At 46.8% G+C, this 18,014-nt stretch overlaps 1 protein-coding gene across 5 annotated transcripts in view; it reads right to left on the bottom strand.

The window, feature by feature from the left end:
- KCNH6 (potassium voltage-gated channel subfamily H member 6) overlaps positions 1–18,014 on the bottom strand; it is a 126,152-nt gene that overhangs the window by 17,676 nt on the left and 90,462 nt on the right. For all 5 annotated transcript variants that reach the window (XM_079949292.1, XM_079949296.1, XM_079949294.1 and 2 more), the window contains 3 exons: positions 7,793–8,218; positions 3,823–4,222; positions 2,489–2,688 (listed from right to left, as the gene is read on the bottom strand). In XM_079949292.1, coding sequence (XP_079805418.1) covers positions 2,489–2,688; positions 3,823–4,222; positions 7,793–8,218 — 1,026 coding nt within the window. The remainder of the gene's footprint in view (positions 1–2,488; positions 2,689–3,822; positions 4,223–7,792; positions 8,219–18,014) is intronic.

Below are 18,014 nucleotides of genomic sequence, written 5' to 3'. Positions count from 1 at the left end.
ATGCCACCTCCTCAGCCGCCGCCGCCTCCGGCTTCCCCTGGCAGCATGGCGGAAGTCTCGCAAGAGAGGGGCTGCCTGCCCGCCTGCCGCCACCCGTCTCCTCACGATGCACCCCTGAGGGGGGAAAAGGAGAGACGGAGACGCGGCAACTCGTGGGCGCTCTCTCTCTTGCAGCGGCGGACCCCGATCCGCTGCTTCCCTCCCGAGCCGGGTGAGCATGAAACCCGGGAATTTTAGGGACATCATCAATAAGGGACAGCAGCGGGACACAGCGCTGGGTAAGGGAGTTTCCCGCCAAATAAGGGACGGTTGACAGCTATGATCTGGGCTGAGTTCCACACATACTGAAACCATTTTGCATCTTACTTCACACACGATTTCAGACATTACTATGTGGCTGCCAAACACAATGCTTACACAATAAAGGCTGACCAGGTATCAAGGCAGTTTTGTAGGCAAACGGCCTCCGAATTCAGCCTCGATCCATACAAAACACATATGAACTACAACATAGACTTGTCCCTACAATGAGTACAAACACAACCTTTTAAAGGTTTTAGGACACGTGCAGATTCCATTGTTTTTAAACTTCCAATTTACATCCGATAGAAAAACAGTTTAATAAGCCTTTCCTTTGTAACTTAATTTTATTTTATTTATTAAAAAATGGGAGAGCTGCAGTTCGATGAAATGATTTTTAACGGATTGAGTACACGAGTTTTGGTTGATTAACTGATCTGCCAATTTTGCACACAAGATTTATGTTGTAAGACGCATACCTGTAGCAGGGAAGGGTGAACGCTTTCTAAGGTGGTGCTTGTCGTATGCACTTTTTATAAATTTTTGTATTAAAAAATGTATAATATATCATATACAGTATTTTAAATCTTCTGTCCTACAAAAGCTGGAAAGAATTCTAACTGAGTTGGCCATTGGATCAGTTTTCATGCCAGCTGGCCATTGTAACAACTTTGGAGCTTTAAGAACTAGTGTTACGGAGTTTGCGTTCTTCCTCTTCTTTCCTCCTCTCTTTTTAAATTTTGCCCCGTGCCTTTTTATTCTAGGCCTCAGGGTAGGGACTGTCCTTCTTTCATTTTCTTTCTTTTTTGTTCATTGGTCTGTAAGCTGCCCTGGGGGTCTTTTTTGATTGAAGAACAGCATAAAAATGCTTAAAGCAAATAAGCAAACACAACGTGGCTTACTTTTTAGAGACACACGTAGGATTGTACTTTAGATGCTGCTGCCAGACTTCTTCATCTTTTAAGGGTCAACAAATGTATCTGGTTTGCATGCATAAATGTACAATTTACAACACAGTCCTTCAAGTGGCAATCTCTGAGACCAAGCCCCTTAAGCTGCCTTGGCGTGCTTTCTCTGAAGTGAAAAAGCAGGGTGGAAATGTAAAAAATTCCTAATAAGAACATGCAAGAATGGATTGATATTAGATGAAAATTTGAAGCTATAATATATGAGGATAAATAATTAAGGGTAAATTAAGAGGGTATGAATTTGCTGAACCAATTTCTAAATGGAATACAAAAAAGGGAGGTGTGAGGAAGTCAGGAAAATAAGTTAATGAACGGTGAGAAATTAAAAAGAGGGATTTTTACTTTTTTATTTTTATTTGTTTTGTGTTGGATATTGGTTTTTGTATTTTTCTTGTGTTTTTCTTTTTTTATTGTATTGTAACTTTTTGTTTTTTTCTGCTAAAAAATCTTAATAAAATATCAATTAAAAAAAAAAGGAAATGTAAAAAATTCCTCTTCTCAACACCAAATCACAGAGGACACCCCACCACAAACAGTCTTCTGTTTTTGACTGATAAATAAATATTGCTTTCTTTTTTTGCTGTCAATCTTGTGAGGATTTTCTGCCCTGGCTGTCAAGTATTACACTTTATGAGAATATACCATATTTTTCGCTCCATAAGATGCACCTGACCATAAGATGCAATTAGTTTTTAGAGGAGGAAAACAAGAGAAAAGAAATATTCGGAACGAAACAGTGGATGTATGATTTTTGTGGTTCATGCTGTGGCCACAGACATGTGATTTGACGGTGAGTTTGGGGTAGCCCAATGCAAAAATCCTGAGAATCCATGTGGATCCGTGCTTTGTAACCACGTTTTTGCGCCATTGCATGATCTGCTTTTTGCCCCTGAGCAATTCGGCTCCAGGGACCATGCATTCGCTCCATAAGACACACAGACATTTCCCCTTACTTTTTAGGAAGAAAAAAGTGTGTCTTATGGAACGAAAAATACGGTACTTTATGAGATCTTTGGGAGGCAGACTGGACAGCCAAGGAGTTCCGGCCAATCTTGTGAAGGGAGGAACCTGGGTAAAATCCAGGTGTATTCTGAAATTTGCAGAAACCTATCTACCTAGCTATCTTAGGCTGTCTATCGAGCTGTCCAGTTACATAGCTAACCATCTCTCATCTCCAAGGCCAGGTCTTTGCTACACGACCTACATCATCTCTGACTCACCGCATTCATGTCGATTCCATTGGTGTAGGACCAAGCATGCTGGAAATACTCCTCAAGCCGCTGGCGCAGTGGGTTCGGGATTTGGTGGAAGCGGATGAATTCCTTCACCCTCAGCATCTGGGTATGGTAGCGAGCCGTGCCTGAGTACAGGCGCTGTATGATGGCAGAGACATTGCCAAAAATGCTGGCGTACATGAGAGCTGAAACAAGAGGACATGGGTAAGCATTAAGGGGCGAAGGGACCATTGTCTGGGATGGCGGTACCCGAGTGTGAAGTGTTTGAGCCCCACCTCAACATGCATTGTAGGCACAGATATGGCCTACAATATTTTATGATGACCCTGCCCTGAGCGCTCACAGATTCATCAGGAGATCACTTGTGAACACTAAGAGAGATGGTGGATCATTTTTTTAAAGATTGAAGTGCTCAGTGTTCATGTTTGTTTGGGAGCCATGTTGCCTGATCTGGAAGCCTAAACCAAGGGTAACCAACTTCCACCATCTCGATACAAACATGTCTACTATTAATGTAAGGCAGAGCTGGAAAACCTGTTCCCCTCCAGATGTTGTCGAAGCCACGTCCAGCATAACCAATGGTCAGGGATGATGGACCCTGTAGTCCAATAACATCTGGAGAGTACAAGACTGGCTACTTCTGCACCAAAGCTTCATCACAGATGTTTGGAGAGAGTTCTTGGTCCCTTGTTCATCACCAAAAGGGAACGGGGAGGGGGGAAAGGGCACAGATTTGCATAACAATTGCTATGTGTAGATATAAAGATAAAGGTAAAGGGACCCCTGACCATTAGGTCCAGTCGTGACCGACTCTGGGGTTTCAGCGCTCATCTCGCTTTATTGGCCAAGGGAGCCGGCGTACAGCTTCCAGATCATGTGGCCAGCATGACTAAGCCGCTTCTGGCGAACCAGAGCAGCACACGGCAACGCCGTTTACCTTCCCGCCGGAGCGGTACCTATTTATCTACTTGCACTTGACGCGCTTTCGAACTGCTAGGTTGGCAGGAGCAGGGACCGAGCAACGGGAGCTCACCCCGTCGCGGGGATTTGAACCACCGACCTTCTGATCGGCAAGCCCTAGGCTCTGTGATTTAACCCACAGCGCCACCCGTGTCCCATGTGTAGATATATGCATATGCTAATTCAGAAATCTTTTTTGACCTGGCAGGGATAAGTCCTTAACTTCTTACAGGGACTCTTGATTTCCCAGATGGAAAGTCTACTGGGAGCAGGTAAATTTATATTCAGAAAGGAATGTGACACAGGCAGGAAAATCCTCCGTCACCCCTGGGTCAAGGTGAGCGCTCAGAAGAACTTACACCCAATCAGCATGACACAGATGGAGAAGATCTTCTCAGAGTTGGTGTTGGGGGAGACATTGCCAAAGCCCACGCTGGTGAGGCTACTGAAGGTGAAGTATAGGGCTGTCACATATTTGTCCTTGATGGAGGGGCCAGAAGAGAGGTCGCTGTCGTTGTAGCGCTTGCCGATCTGGTCGCCGAGGTTGTCCAGCCACCCAATCTTATGCTCCATGTAGGGCCGCTCCACATTGCCAATGGCGTACCAGATGCAGGCCAGCCAGTGGGCGATGAGGGCAAAAGTGCACATGAGCAGGAAGAGCACAGCGGCCCCGTACTCGGAATAGCGGTCCAGCTTGCGGGCAACTCTCACCAGGCGCAAGAGCCGTGCTGTCTTCAGCAACCCTATCAAGGTGGTTGTCTGGAGAGGGGATGAAGAAAGAAAGAAAGAAAGAAAGAAAGAAAGAAAGAAAGGAAGAAAGAAAGGAAGAAAGGAAGAAAGAAGAGTAACAAGACATTTGAATACTATTTGCAATTTTTAAAAAAATGTGTAAGAGTGATAGGATGGTGCTGAATCTGAAAACTGTAATGCAGTAAGCACCATGACTACACCAAAACAGAAACCATTACTCTACAGTCACCGTGGTGTTTTATTTCTCCTAAAGTGAAGTGTATTATAAGCCCCACTTCATTTATTTCCCCTCCATTTCTTAATGCACCCGTGTGCAGACTTTATTATGATACTCCTGCAACCACTTCTTGAGCCCCAAACCTACGCTTTTGGGAGTTTTAGGGCTCTTTCCAACAGGGGAAAAACCACACACAACAACCATGGATAAACTTACATTTTTTAAAAACGGTGCCAGATTTTCACAGAATTCTGATCTTACTTGGCACATTCTGCCTGAAACCATTTACAGGTTCCAGAGGTCCCCAAAGGCTTTGCTAGTCCTATCCATAGACCATAGGACCACACTCCTGACCTCCTGCCGGACACACTGCCATGTTTACCTGGAGGGAGTTGGGGAAGGGCAAAGCGGGGGGGGGGGCAATCCAGTACTCCTGCTGCTGTGCCCACACCATGCTGACCTCCCTGCATTTTAGCCCCTTCCCCTCTTCCTCCAGGTAAGCACAGCAGTGTGGATGATTGGAAGCTGCTTTGTTCTACTGATATAACTGGCATGTAACTTTGGGAACAGGATACCTGAAAATATGGATTCTCCTGCAAATATGGCTGCCCAAACCTTGCCCCCAAACTCTTTTCAGAGGGTCTGTGTCAGATCCCCCCACCTAAGTGAAATGAAGTAGGTGGCTAACAGGATAAGTGCCTTCTTTCTCAGTGGTGGGTCCCCCCCCACACTTGTGGAATGCCTCTCTGGCCATTCTGGCACCAGGGGGAAACTTCTGTCATTCTCTCAGGGCCTTTAAAAACAGACACACAGTGGTACCTCAGGTTAAGTACTTAATTCATCCGTTCTTAACATGAAACTGTTCTTAACCTGAAGCACCACTTTAGCTAATGGGGCCTCCCACTGCCGCCACGCCACTGGAGCACGATTTCTGTTCTCATCCTGAAGCAAAGTTCTTAACCCGAGGTACTATTTCTGGGTTAGTGGAGTCTGTAACCTGAAGCGTATGTAACCTGAAGCATATGTAACCTGAGGTACCACTGTATACTGGATGGGAAGTTTCTGGTTTTGTTAGTTTCAAGCCTAAGGGACCTTTAAAAAAGACAATAAAAGATTCTTAAATATGCAATAAAAATAAATTTAAAACAGGTAGTTGGGGGAATTGGCACCAGCCAATACGTTCCTGCGGCAGTCAGCTAACGTTCCAGGTTAGCGGAGTCTGTAACCTGAAGCGTATGTAACCTGAAGCAAATGTAACCCAAGGTACCACTGTACCTGTTTTTGCCATTTTGTAATTATTTTCTCATCTGGTTTTGCTCTCCTCTCTATTGCAAATATTTAGGCTGCAAGTTATGGTGTTGATATTCAGCTATTGGACCAGCTATTAATTTTATCATGTCATTTTATGTTTTTGAGCCCCTTAGAGGAAAAAATGTCATTGGATGGCCTTATATAAATATAGCTAGTTGGCAGCAGAGCATTCCTCAGCATCGTGGCAGCGGCAAGTGAACTTGTGCATTGCCCATCACTTCCAAAGCCCTATTTTCCCATGCTGGCCAGGGCAGGAAATGGGGACCTGTCATTTTTTTGTCCCAATGGATCTCTGCTTTGTAAAATTTCCCCCTTGAAACCACTGGGGGATGAGGGATTAACTCTACCATCTCCAAGTTGGAATTGCTGGTGATGAGACCAAACTGTGGCCTCTCAGATGAATGAAGGCAGTTTGGTCCTGTCTCTGCCCCATCCCCAGAATGCCTTGTTCCAGCATCTAATGCCAGCTCTTGCTGATAAAGACACAATATGTGGAGGCTGCACAATGTTATTTGTATGAGGATATCAGGAACCTCCATGTGTCTCCTCACTTGTGAAGCTCTTCTCCATTGGAAGAGAGGCACTTCTGCCACATCCTATTCCCCTCCAGCCAATGGATCTGGGAATTTGGATTGCTGTACAATATGTATTTAAGGACACGGGTGGTGCTGTGGTCTAAACCACAGAGCCTAGGCTTGCCGATCAGAAGGTCAGCGGTTCAAATCCCCGCGACGGGGTGAGTTCCCGTTGCTTGGTCCCTGCTCCTGCCAACCTAGAAGTTTGAAAACACGTCAAAGTGCAAGTAGATAAATAGGTACCACTCCGGCAGGAAGGTAAATGGCTGCTCTGGTTCGCCAGAAGCGGCTTAGTCATGCTGCCCACATGACCCGGAAGCTGTAGGCCAGCTCCCTCGGCCAATAAAGCGAGATGAGCGCCGCAACCCCAGAGTTGGCCACGACTGGACCTAACGGTCAGGGGTCCCTTTACCTTTACCTTTACAATATGTGATTACGGTGGTAAGAGTTTTATATGCACAAAGATAGAAAGACTCATCGTTACCAACCATGGAGGAATGGTTACTGAAATTATTAGGCTTAGCTGAGATGGCAAGAATGGCATGTTTAATCAGAGAAAAGTCATTGTCAACATTTACTAAAGATTGGAAACCTCTCATAGATTTTTTGCGTGAAAAAGAAAAAGAAATAATGGCATTTGGGTTTGAAGGCTGAAGATAATGTTGGTTTATAGAAAGCAGTCTTGCTGGGTGTTATATTGGAGTGGATGCATTGAATAATGTTTATATACAGCTGACAGAGAAAGAATCTATAGTTTCTTTCTTTCTTTCTCTCTTTAAATCCTTCTTCTATCTCTATCTCTATCTCTATCTCTATCTCTATCTCTATCTCTATCTCTCTCTCCCCCCTTCTTTTTTCTTTCTTTTCCCCTGGATCTATGTTTTATCTATATTATTGTTTTAGTCTGGACAAAAAAGATATTTGATAATAATCTTTGTAAATAATTATAATTTTTACAAAATTTATTTTAAAAAGTAAAGTACAGTGGTACCTCGGGTTAAGTACTTAATTCGTTCCAGAGGTCCATTCTTAACGTGAAACTGTTCTTAACCTGAGGTACCACTTTAGCTAATGGGGCCTCCCGCTGCCACTGCGCCGCCGGAACACGATTTCTGTTCTCATCCTGAAGCAAAGTTCTTAACCTGAAGCACTATTCCTGGGTTAGCGGAGTCTGTAACCTGAAGCGTATGTAACCTGAGGTACCACTGTAAGTGTGTTAGGTGCCCTTCACGCTGAAGCCTAGAGAACTCTTGACAAACAAGAGCTCCTTTCCTCATGAGATTTCTGTGATTCCCATAAAGATCTGTGGGGGACATTTGTATGCCCAGCTCTGTCCCACCCCTGTCCCCACCCCATAAGTATAGGGACATCTCTCTCAGAACAACACTCCTTCACAGTTCCAGTGTGTGCACCCAACATTTCTCCAAAATGTGAAGGCAAAATAGTGCGGACGAATAAAACCACTGTCCGCCTTACCTCATCTGATCCAGAGCGGAAGATGAGCAAGTCGAAGGGGATGGCAGCCACCATGTCGATGAGAAACCATCCCTTGAAGTAGTGGATGGCAATCTTTGCTGGGTGGCTTACTACCTCATCGTTGATATTGACATAAGTGGTGCGGAAGTTGATGATGATGTCAACGATAAACATGATGTCTACAATGAGGTCAATGATGTAGAGCGGGTCGCATGAGTAGCCGCAGTCCGAGCGACTCTCCTCCTGTTCTTCGTTCAGCAGGAAGGCGGCAGAGTAGGGTGTGAAAACGGCCGTGTAGATGACCAGCAGGAGGATCAGCCAGTCCCACACGGCCTTGAAGGGGCTGTAGTGCAGGATGGTCCATCGGTGGATTCGGGGTGCCTGCAGCTTGTACTCTGGGAGGACATCGGCTCCCAGGGACAGGACCTGCCAGGAAAAACAGACATCACAGAATTGTAGGATTGGGAGGGACCCTGAGGGTCATTGATTCCAACCTCCTGAAATGCAGGAATCTCAGCTACGGCATCCATGACAGGTGGTCATTCAACTTCTGCTTAAAAACCTCCAAGGAAGGAGAGCCCACAACCTCCTGAGGGAGACTGTTCCACTGTTGAATGCTCATCAGTGAGTGATGTGAACTATAGATGGCAGCTGTGAGGATACATATAAAACAGGCACATTTGCACCGTAGTACAGTTTGTGTGTCCTGCACTGGGTGTGTGAGTGTGTTCCAGTCTTTGGAATCTTGACATACACTTGTAGATCAAGAGTAAACACTGGAAAAGAGCAGCAAAATATGTGTCTGTGTGTAGAAAAGGGCCATAAGAATGTCTGTGAGGGCCATAAGAATGGAATGCTTCTTCACCATTTTCTTAAAAATAAGAAAAAATCTTATTTTCCATGCTAAACATTTAGACCACACACACACACACACACACACACACACACACACAAACATATAAATATACACATGCATACACACACACACACAACCTAGTCTCACCCGAGAAAGCATGAGGTAAAAAATAATATAAAGAAAAGAAGTCTCCATTCCCATCCCTCTGGAAGTCCTACCAAATAGCCTCTCCAGCTTCTAAAACTTGCCTACCGAATACTGACTCCTTTATTTCAATATATATTGAAAGAACTCAAGGGGAGCGGGTGGCGCTGTGGTCTAAACCACTGAGGCTCTTGGGCTTGCTGTTTGGAAGGTTGGCGGTTCAAATCCCCGCAACGGGGTGAGCTCCCGTTACTCTGTCCCAGCTCCTGCCAACCTAGCAGTTCAAAAGCATGCCAGTGAGAGTAGATAAATAGGTACCGCTGCAGCTGGAATGCACTCTGGTTTCTGTCACGGTGTCCCATTGCACCAGAAGTGGTTTAGTTATGCTGGCCACATGACCTGGAAAGCTTTCTGTGGACAGACGCTGGCTCCCTTGGCCTGAAAGCGAGATGAGCGCCGCAACCCCATTGTCGCCTTTGACGGGACTTAACCGTCCAGGGGTCCTTTACCTTTTTCTCTATTAGAAAAACAGCCACCCAGAAATGTATTTTTGCCCCCCTTGGCCTGCGCCTTTGGTGGGGGTCAACCTAGCCAACCCCTGGGTATGTTCCTGCAGCCATCCACCCCAAGCCAGATTAGTAGATCCATCTTTTGGTCCCAGTACTACAGCTGCTTCTACAACCACACAGGTGGTGCTGTGGGTTAAAGCCTCAGCGCCTAGGGCTTGCCGATCGAAAGGTCGGCGGTTCGAATCCCTGCGGCGGGGTGCGCTCCTGCTGCTCGGTCCCAGCGCCTGCCAACCTAGCAGTTCGAAAGCACCTCCGGGTGCAAGTAGATAAATAGGGACCGCTTACCAGCGGGAAGGTAAACGGCGTTTCCGTGTGCGGCTCTGGCTCTGGCCAGAGCAGCGATGTCACGCTGGCCACGTGACCCGGAAGTGTCTCCGGACAGCGCTGGCCCCTGGCCTCTTAAGTGAGATGGGCGCACAACCCCAGAGTCTGTCAAGACTGGCCCGTACGGGCAGGGGTACCTTTACCTTTACCTTTACCTTACTACAGCTGCTTCTACAACCACATGGCGGTTGTGATCTGACCTACTTTCTTCCAGTAGCAAACTCAAAGGCACAAAGACGTCATTAGTCACAAAAGCTAACACAGCGACACCAACAGTCACCCCTGCAGCTTCCCCAGCAACTTTCTGCCATATACCAGTCCTCAGGACTTTTGCCGGCTATGACCCCAAATATCACTGCTCAGGAAATTCACCTGAATGGAACTATGGAAGCCAGTCCACACCCTCTGCTAGGGATGGATGGCTCTGTTAATTTCTCTTTTTTCCAATCTCTGGTTCAGTTTGCTACATTTCTACATCAGTTTGCAATTAAAAACAACAAGAACTCCTCATGAAAGTCCACCAGCATGTGAGTTTCCCCTAATATACACAGTTTTGTACACAAATTTGCCACGTATGCACATGTCTGCAAACCTTTTTCCCCTAACAACACGCACTTTGGTATGTTCATATTTTATGAACAAAATATGCACGTTTTTTGTATGTGGTTGGAGAACTGGGTACCGAAATTTGGAAAAGGGTAAATATTGAAAGACAGATGCATTTTGGTTCCATCTTGTTTCAGGTAGTGGGATTTAGTTAGCCTCTTCCTTTTTCCCACCCCCTGCACAAGTACACACACAAGTATCTGTGTGAAGGGAATAAACCATTTGCAAGGAAAAGAGATGGGAGTCCTGGTGAACAAAGCGGGAAAGGATAGTCATGGGTAGGTAAACTAAGGCCCGGGGGCCGGATCCAGCCCAATCGCCTTCTAAATCCAGCCCACAGACAGTCCAGGAATCAGCGATTTTTACATGAGTAGAATGTGCCCTTTTATTTAAAATGCATCTCTGGGTTATTTGTGGGGCATAGGAATTCAATCATTTCCCCCCCCCCCAAAAAAAAAAATATAGTCCGGCCCCCCAAAAGGTCTGAGGGACAATGGACTGGCCCCCTGCTGGAAAAGTTTGCTGAATAAAACTTGAATAAAACATTGGTGGGGCCCAGGTAAACCCTGCCCCACATAATCAATCACAAGACGAGGCACACACACAACATTTGAATGGCAATTCCCATCAACTTTTGGTGGTGGCCCCCTCAAATATTTTATGGTGCCGAAGGGACCTTGGCCCCTAGGAGTTGGCTCCAGTGATCACATTGGTAGCTCACTAGGGAAGACCAACCCAATCTGGTTTAAAATCTGACTCCTGGAAGATGGGAATTTTCTCTCTGGATGTAACTGACAAATTGACATGCTTTTGTTTTATTTGTTTTGATTTGTTTGTGTTTACTGTTTTACTGTGGGAAAACCAATAAAATACATTTTTTTAAAGTCCTCTCTGGAAAGCAAAACCTCCCCTAGATGGAAAAGCAGAATGATAATCGGAAATTGAACCCAGATCTCTCTCCCGTGACAAGCACCCTGTCCATATACAGCCTCAAGGGCCTACAGTTAAGATAGCAGGCAGAAGAAAAACACACCATGGGTTATTTGTGTCCTAGCCACCAATATGAACTCTTCTGTACCATCTAACCACATGCACAGAACCAAAGCTTAGCAATGCGGAACAACAAAGACGCAGCAGACAAAAGGTAGCCATGGTCTCTCATGAGACAAAGTTGAGGGGAAACATGAAAACACGCCTGAGAATTTGTAGGTCTGTAGCCTGGACCAACAGCCAGGTGATTGACTCAGGCATGCCTCAAAATGGCTTCCATTTTACCACATCTCCCTGACAGGCGTTTGATTGACTGCAAGTCCGTTTGCCCCTCCTTAGGTAAGTGGCTTTGCAGGTGGGCCCGGGGCCTTCACTGTGAACTGGTCTTTTGCAGGCCAGATCATCCTCCTGCCGCCAAATCAGTCAATGGCGGCATGAATTTTGGGGTGCTGGCCTGGGCACAGGAACAACTGACCAATAATGGGATAAATCCCTGGCCTGTGGGGCCTTTCACCTTCTCTCTTGCCGTGCCAGTTCTTCCACCCACCTTCCTGCAGATTAGGGTTGTTTTTTTTGCGGATGGTACGACCTTGCTAGGGACAAAGCCAGTCGCCTGTTCTAGGGGCCGAGAAAAAAGCACACCAAGAACTCAGCACACCAAAAGAGAAAAAAGCACTCCAAGAACTCAAGTTTCAATAGTGGGAGTGGTCCATACTCGCAAATCAATAGTCAATAGTAACAAAAACTAATCCATTCAAAAGTATGTAGCCTGACAAGGATTACAAACTCAAACAGAGATTACAAACTCTAACAGAGATTACAAACTCATAAAGATATGTATAACACAAGAATTCATTACAGAATTAGAGATACGAGTTTATAAGTAGAGATAAGTTCATGTTAGTCCATAGTCAGATTCGACATGGAGGTCTTAGTTTCAATCATTGAGCAGAAGTCAGAAATCAATTATGGATTAGAAACCAGGACAGGGCCCTGTTTCCATGAATTCGATGGTGTGCTTTTTCCTTGGTATATTTAATAACAAGAACTCCACCTTATTTAACGTTTGTTTTAGGGGCCAGGCAGGAATTTTTCCCATCTGGAAAATTGGCACCGCCATTTGGGTTTTCGCCTACCTCAAAGCAATCGTCACAACTTTGTAAGGCAGATAGGCACTGGGTAAGCCTACTCTTGGTTGGAAGGGAGGTTGCAGCTTCTGCCTGCCCCTCCATGGTTAAGGGTATCCTGTTGAAAGGATCCAGGATTAGTGCATCCTGTCCGATGCCCAGATGGGGGCTAGGGGAAGCAATGGGTTTTCCCACAAGTGCCAATGGAAAGTTGCTTTCCAGGACTAGTAAGTCACTGGGGTGGGGTGGGGTAGATTTTCATGGGGACCACAACAGGAAGAGAAAGTATTCAATCCTCTCACCATGAACTGTGGTCCTGATCCTGATCATCTTCTCTTGCACTGCAAAAATCTAGACTTCTCAAATACAATCATGCATTTAACTTCATGTCTACTAGTTTCACACTCACTGCCTTTATACCAGCAAGGGCATTTTCTGTCAAAAAAGCACGTTCAAAAGTTGCAGAACACAGAACTTCTCCAGGTATTTGGTGCAATCTGGGGGTTTGCCAAGCCTGGGAATAAAGAGGGCACGAACTTTGTTTGCCAACTCTTCAAAGCATATTTATTCACCTAGGCCACTGAGAGTTATTGATACCTGGCCTTGAGAACTGTTCTGCTTACTGACTTCATGGCTGTATTTTAATCTGCCCTTCTTGTAATTTGTTTTTATTGGTTCTGCGTTGTGTTTACTGATGGTCTTTTAAGGCGGCAAGCTGCCTTGGAATCGGTACAGAAGGCAGTTTATAAATGTTGAAAAATCAATAACGTAACTGAAAGGATAATGCCCTTTTTGCCACGCAGCCATTGGCTCTCCCTTTCTCCTCACTTGCCCATATTTCTCCTGCATCCCTTTCAAGTGAAATAAACTGATGAATGCTTGAAGACACACAAGAGTGAGGTCAAGGAGTAAACTAACTTTGTGAAAACTTTCCTTTTTCTTATCCAGGAAGTTCAGAGTGCTTGCTTGTGTGGAACATGACTCCCACACAGCTGGCTCTTGTCACATCTGCTGCTGTGTCAATCATTCTGGGGGGGGGGAACCATTGAGGGCACTCATAGGCAGGTGCCACATGGTGGGAGCCAGTGAACTCATGATGGGGACACACAGCCCCAGCACACTCAACCTGCATCACTGAGCAGTCCAAAGTCAGGCCAGGCACAGACAGAGCTAATACGCAGCCATCACTTCCGCAGCTTGTCCAGCCCTGGAGTTTCTGAACTGGAGCTGCTGCAACCACATCCCCATCTTCAGCTGACTACTATCAGCTCCCTTCCTTCCAAATGTCTCCTTGAGAGAAGGGCCTTACTGTTAGTTTCTCTTCTTATCACTGAGCAGCTGCGTGGAGTCACAGGACTCTGTTTACATTCCAGGGACCTTCCTGTCTTACGGGAAAAGGAGACGGGATGTGACGTTAGTGGTTTCGTGGTTTCCTTTGTTTCAGCTGCTCTCTACTTTCATAGAGAGAGGATGTCTTTTCTGTTCTGCGTAGTTTAGAAATAAAACTCTTTACAATGTAGCCAAACCTCTCGTCTCTTCCCTGCGCTGGGAACCCTGCTGGATAGAATGAGCTTAAGGCCTTATCAAAGGCTCAGGTCATTAAACACGTCGGAGGCGTTTTCAAAGGCTCGGCTCAGAGGAAGATGAGGCCTTATTGGCTTGGCCGAGCGGAGTTCCGACACTTACTCCCGAGGAAACCATTAATCTGGATGGGTCCTTGCCTGTAATTGGGTACATCTTCAGATGAGACTGGTTTCCATCTAACACATGACCTGTCCCTCGGGCTGGGCACCCATTCAGCCTCAAAGTCAGAGGCAGAATTCACCTTGGGTGTGAACAGCCCCTCCTTGTTGCAGTGTTGTTGCAGGACCCTTGTCCCAATGTGTAGCCTGACCCAGGCTTGATGTAAGACATGCTCCTCCTGGCCCTCTTATGGTGAGGAATCCCTTGGCTGAGGTAGGCAGAGGACTTTGTACACACATCCACACAGTGACATAGCATGGATTGCCAATGCCCGGGGCTGTGTGAAGTGGGGTGGGTGGGAGGGAGGGAAGAAAACAGTTGGAGTATGCCTAACGGCGTCTGCGTCACCCAGGAGATCAACAGCCACAGAGATGAAAATAAAGAGTTGTTTCATTGTTTGGATAGGTTACTTTCTGGTTCACATGGAGGAGCTGTATTAAGGCAGCACTGGGTGTTGAAATTCTGCACCTCTAACAATTTTGCATCCAGGGCAACCACCCTTTTGCCCCTCTCCAAGCTACGCCACTGCCTCCACATCCTATACAGCTGCTACTACCTATCGGGTACCTTGCCTTGCAAGTCCATCTCTGCTCTGACAAGTGGGGGTGTCAAGACAGAACACTCCAATCAAGAAAAAAGGGTCTTACTCATTTTAATAACTTAAATGTGCTTTTATGGTGTATGTACCTATGTAAGTAATTATGCAGGTTGTTACTTTACCGTAGGCCTATAATGCCTGCATCAACACCCTATATACTGTTATAAATTTGTAGGTGCCAAACCCCTCAGATCCCTGGATCTAGTAAGTGTTTGAAGCTAACCAAGCCAGGCTAGCTTCCTGAACCCCTGGATCCAGCAAGTGTTAATATATAAGCCAGGCTAGCTTCCTGTTGAGGCAATTGCCTGGGTGATGGGCCATTCAGAGAACAAAAGGAAAGAGGGCTCTGTGCTCAGTTAGTGGGCAGGGCAAAAGCTGGGGTTTAGAGCAGAGTTTGCAGTTATGAGAGCTAGAAACTGGAGGGGGGGAAAGCAGCAAGCTGGAAAGGCAGAGAGCAAGCCATGGCTGACCTCTGCTTGAATCCAAGGCTGTGGCTATGGGAGAAACAAGACCATTTTGAGGGGTTGATGCTGCAAACCCCTCCATCATAGGCTCAGGTTGCGTGTGTGTAAAGGTAAAGGTAAAGGGACCCCTGACCATTAGGTCCAGTTGTGGCCGACTCTGGGGTTGCGGCGCTCATCTCGCTTTATTGGCCGAGGGAGCTGGCGTATGTAAATAAACCATATATCATAAAGACACCACAGTCTCTGCTGTGCCTCATTTCCAAAAGGAAACACGAACCCTGGGTAAGTGCCTGGAACCCAGGACTCTCACACCATTTGAAGACTGGGGCAGCATGCAACAATATTTTATAAGCCGCTGTTAGATTTCTACTGAACTATCCTCAAATAATGTGCTATGTGTAATATGAATCAACGGCAAATGGCATGAGCGGGGAGTTAATGCGCAGCTCAGAACAGAACATGCTGCTAGGAAGCAACAGGCAATGTTAGCTTAATCCCAAAGTGCGGTATTCCAACCTTTCAAAATGAAGTTGGCCAAGGATGTCCAGCCTGGTCCCTGCAAAGTGTGATCTTAGTCTGGAAGGTCATGGGTTTTACAGGACACTCTGCTGACAGCCTATGGTCAGGATAACAAAGTGTGTGAAATAAGGAGGTTTCAGCAGCAGACTTCCTGATAGCTGAATAATAGAATTGTAGAGTTGGAAGGGACCATGAGGGTCATCTAGCCCAACTGCCTGTGTGTGAAATAAGGAGGTTTCAGCAGCAGACTTCCTGATAGCTGAATAATAGAATTGTAGAGTTGGAAGGGACCATGAGGGTCATCTAGCCCAACTGCCTGTGATGCAGGAATCCTTTGGACCCACGATCCTCAGATTACAGTCTCAAGCTCTACCAACTGAGCTATCCACAGGGAAAGAGTATAAGAGAAGCAGGGTCTGGTATGTTTTCAAATTGGATGGGTTCATGCAATCGATCCAATTTGAAACCATACCAGACCCTGCTTTTCTTATACTCTTTCCCTGTGGATAGCTCAGCATGAACCATGTCCTACTGCATTGTGGGCAGCATGAGCAAGCAAGGGATCAACTGATCAAACCCTTACTAGCAAATTTGCCGGGGAAATCCAAAGCCTCCCATATTGAATACCTTCTGGAGGATAGGTTAAATGATATTACACTGACCAGGGCAAAGTTTCTTTCGGAGGTCGCAAGAAACAAAGACCACCATGCTCTAGACCAGAAGTCAGCAACCTAAGGCCCATGGGCCACAAGTGGCCCATGGAGGTGGTCTAACCGCCCCATGGACCCCCACTGTCCACTCGGGGACCCCTGCTGCCCGCTCAGTCGGCTCCCATGCGCCGCACTAAACTGGCACAGAGCAGAGTGGGGACCGCCTTCTGCAACACTGGCCAGCTTCCCATTGGCTGCAGGAAGCTCCTTCAGCCAATGGGAAGCTGCACACACCTCCTCCGCGCCAGAAGAAGCGCCGGAAATAGCATTTGCGTGTGCATATGTACACATTCCAGCCCACCGCGGCATCTGCGGGACTGTGAACCAGCCCAAGCCACAAAAATTTTGCCAACCCCTGCTCTAGACATAATAAAATGACTACCTCGGTCTCTTTCGCCTGTTGCTTGGTTGTTTTAACTGTATCTTGTTTTGAAACTGTTTTGTGGGTCTATGGACCACAATAAAGATACTTGATTTGATTTGATTTGAATTGGATGGGGGACTTGCATTGAGATTCTTGCATTGCAGGGGGTTGGATGAGATGACCCCCAGGGTCCCTTCCAACTCTATAATTCTATGGGTATTTAAGAACCCAAACATAAGACAGGATGTTTTCTCAGGGGAGCTCTGCATCCAACCAGGAACATCATAATGCATCTGATGTCACAGTACCACTCCTTCCTCTTCCTCCTCCTCCTCCCCTTCGGAGGACCAAACAGTTCTGGAACATGCAGTGGCGTAGCGTGGGGGGTGCAGGGGGGCCAGCCGCACCGGGCGCAACATCTGGGGGTTAGGGGGCGCAAATCCACGGCTTAGGGGGCACAAATTATTAGCCTTACCCCGGGTGCTGACAACCCACGCTACACCACTGGGAACATGGCTTCCTTGTGAGCCAATGCCTACTTGCACGCAGGGCCAGCTCAAAGACATTTTGATGCCGAAGGTGGACAAGACGGTGCCGCTCCAATTCCTTGTACAAAAACCAACGGGACTAACAGCTGAATTTTAAGAAGTGGCGTTGAACCAGCACCTTTTACTGCATCTAGGAGCAACAGGCTAGCTAAGGAGATGCAAGGCATGCACACTGCTAACCTCCCAAATCTCGCTGCTGCTCCATGTTTCCCAGCACCTGCTGCCTGAGGCAACGGCCCCCCTCTGCCTAATGGCAGGGCTGGTGCTTCTTGCAAGCAAGGCAGGGAATGCACAGAGCTTGACTCTCATACAAAAGTGCCAGGGACTGGCAGGGCTCGGCCGAGTGGGTGGAAGAGGTAGCAATTTATGGGGTTTTGTGCCTCCTGTGAGGCAGGAACCGGATCTGGAGGATGGGGAGGGGTCTGAGCCGTTGGAGAGAGGGGAGGGAGAACAGGGTGCACTAGGAGGAAGAGATGGCGCCTGCAGGAGGGGGCAGCGGAATCCCCTTCATCCCCACCCCCATTGTCCCCCAGGAACAAGAGGGACTTGAAGAGGCAGGAACAGCACAACTTCTGTGTTGAAGGAGTAGCAGCTTGTGTGCGTGTCAGGGACAGGACTGAGGAGGAATGGTGGGAGCAGCCCCCCTCCTTGTCCTGAACC

The sequence above is a fragment of the Podarcis cretensis genome (genome assembly GCF_951804945.1).
Source record: "Podarcis cretensis genome assembly, chromosome: 13".
NCBI lineage: Eukaryota > Metazoa > Chordata > Lepidosauria > Squamata > Lacertidae > Podarcis > Podarcis cretensis.
The sequence above is the reverse complement of the archived record's forward strand: the minus strand, read 5'-3'. Positions and strand labels throughout refer to the sequence as shown.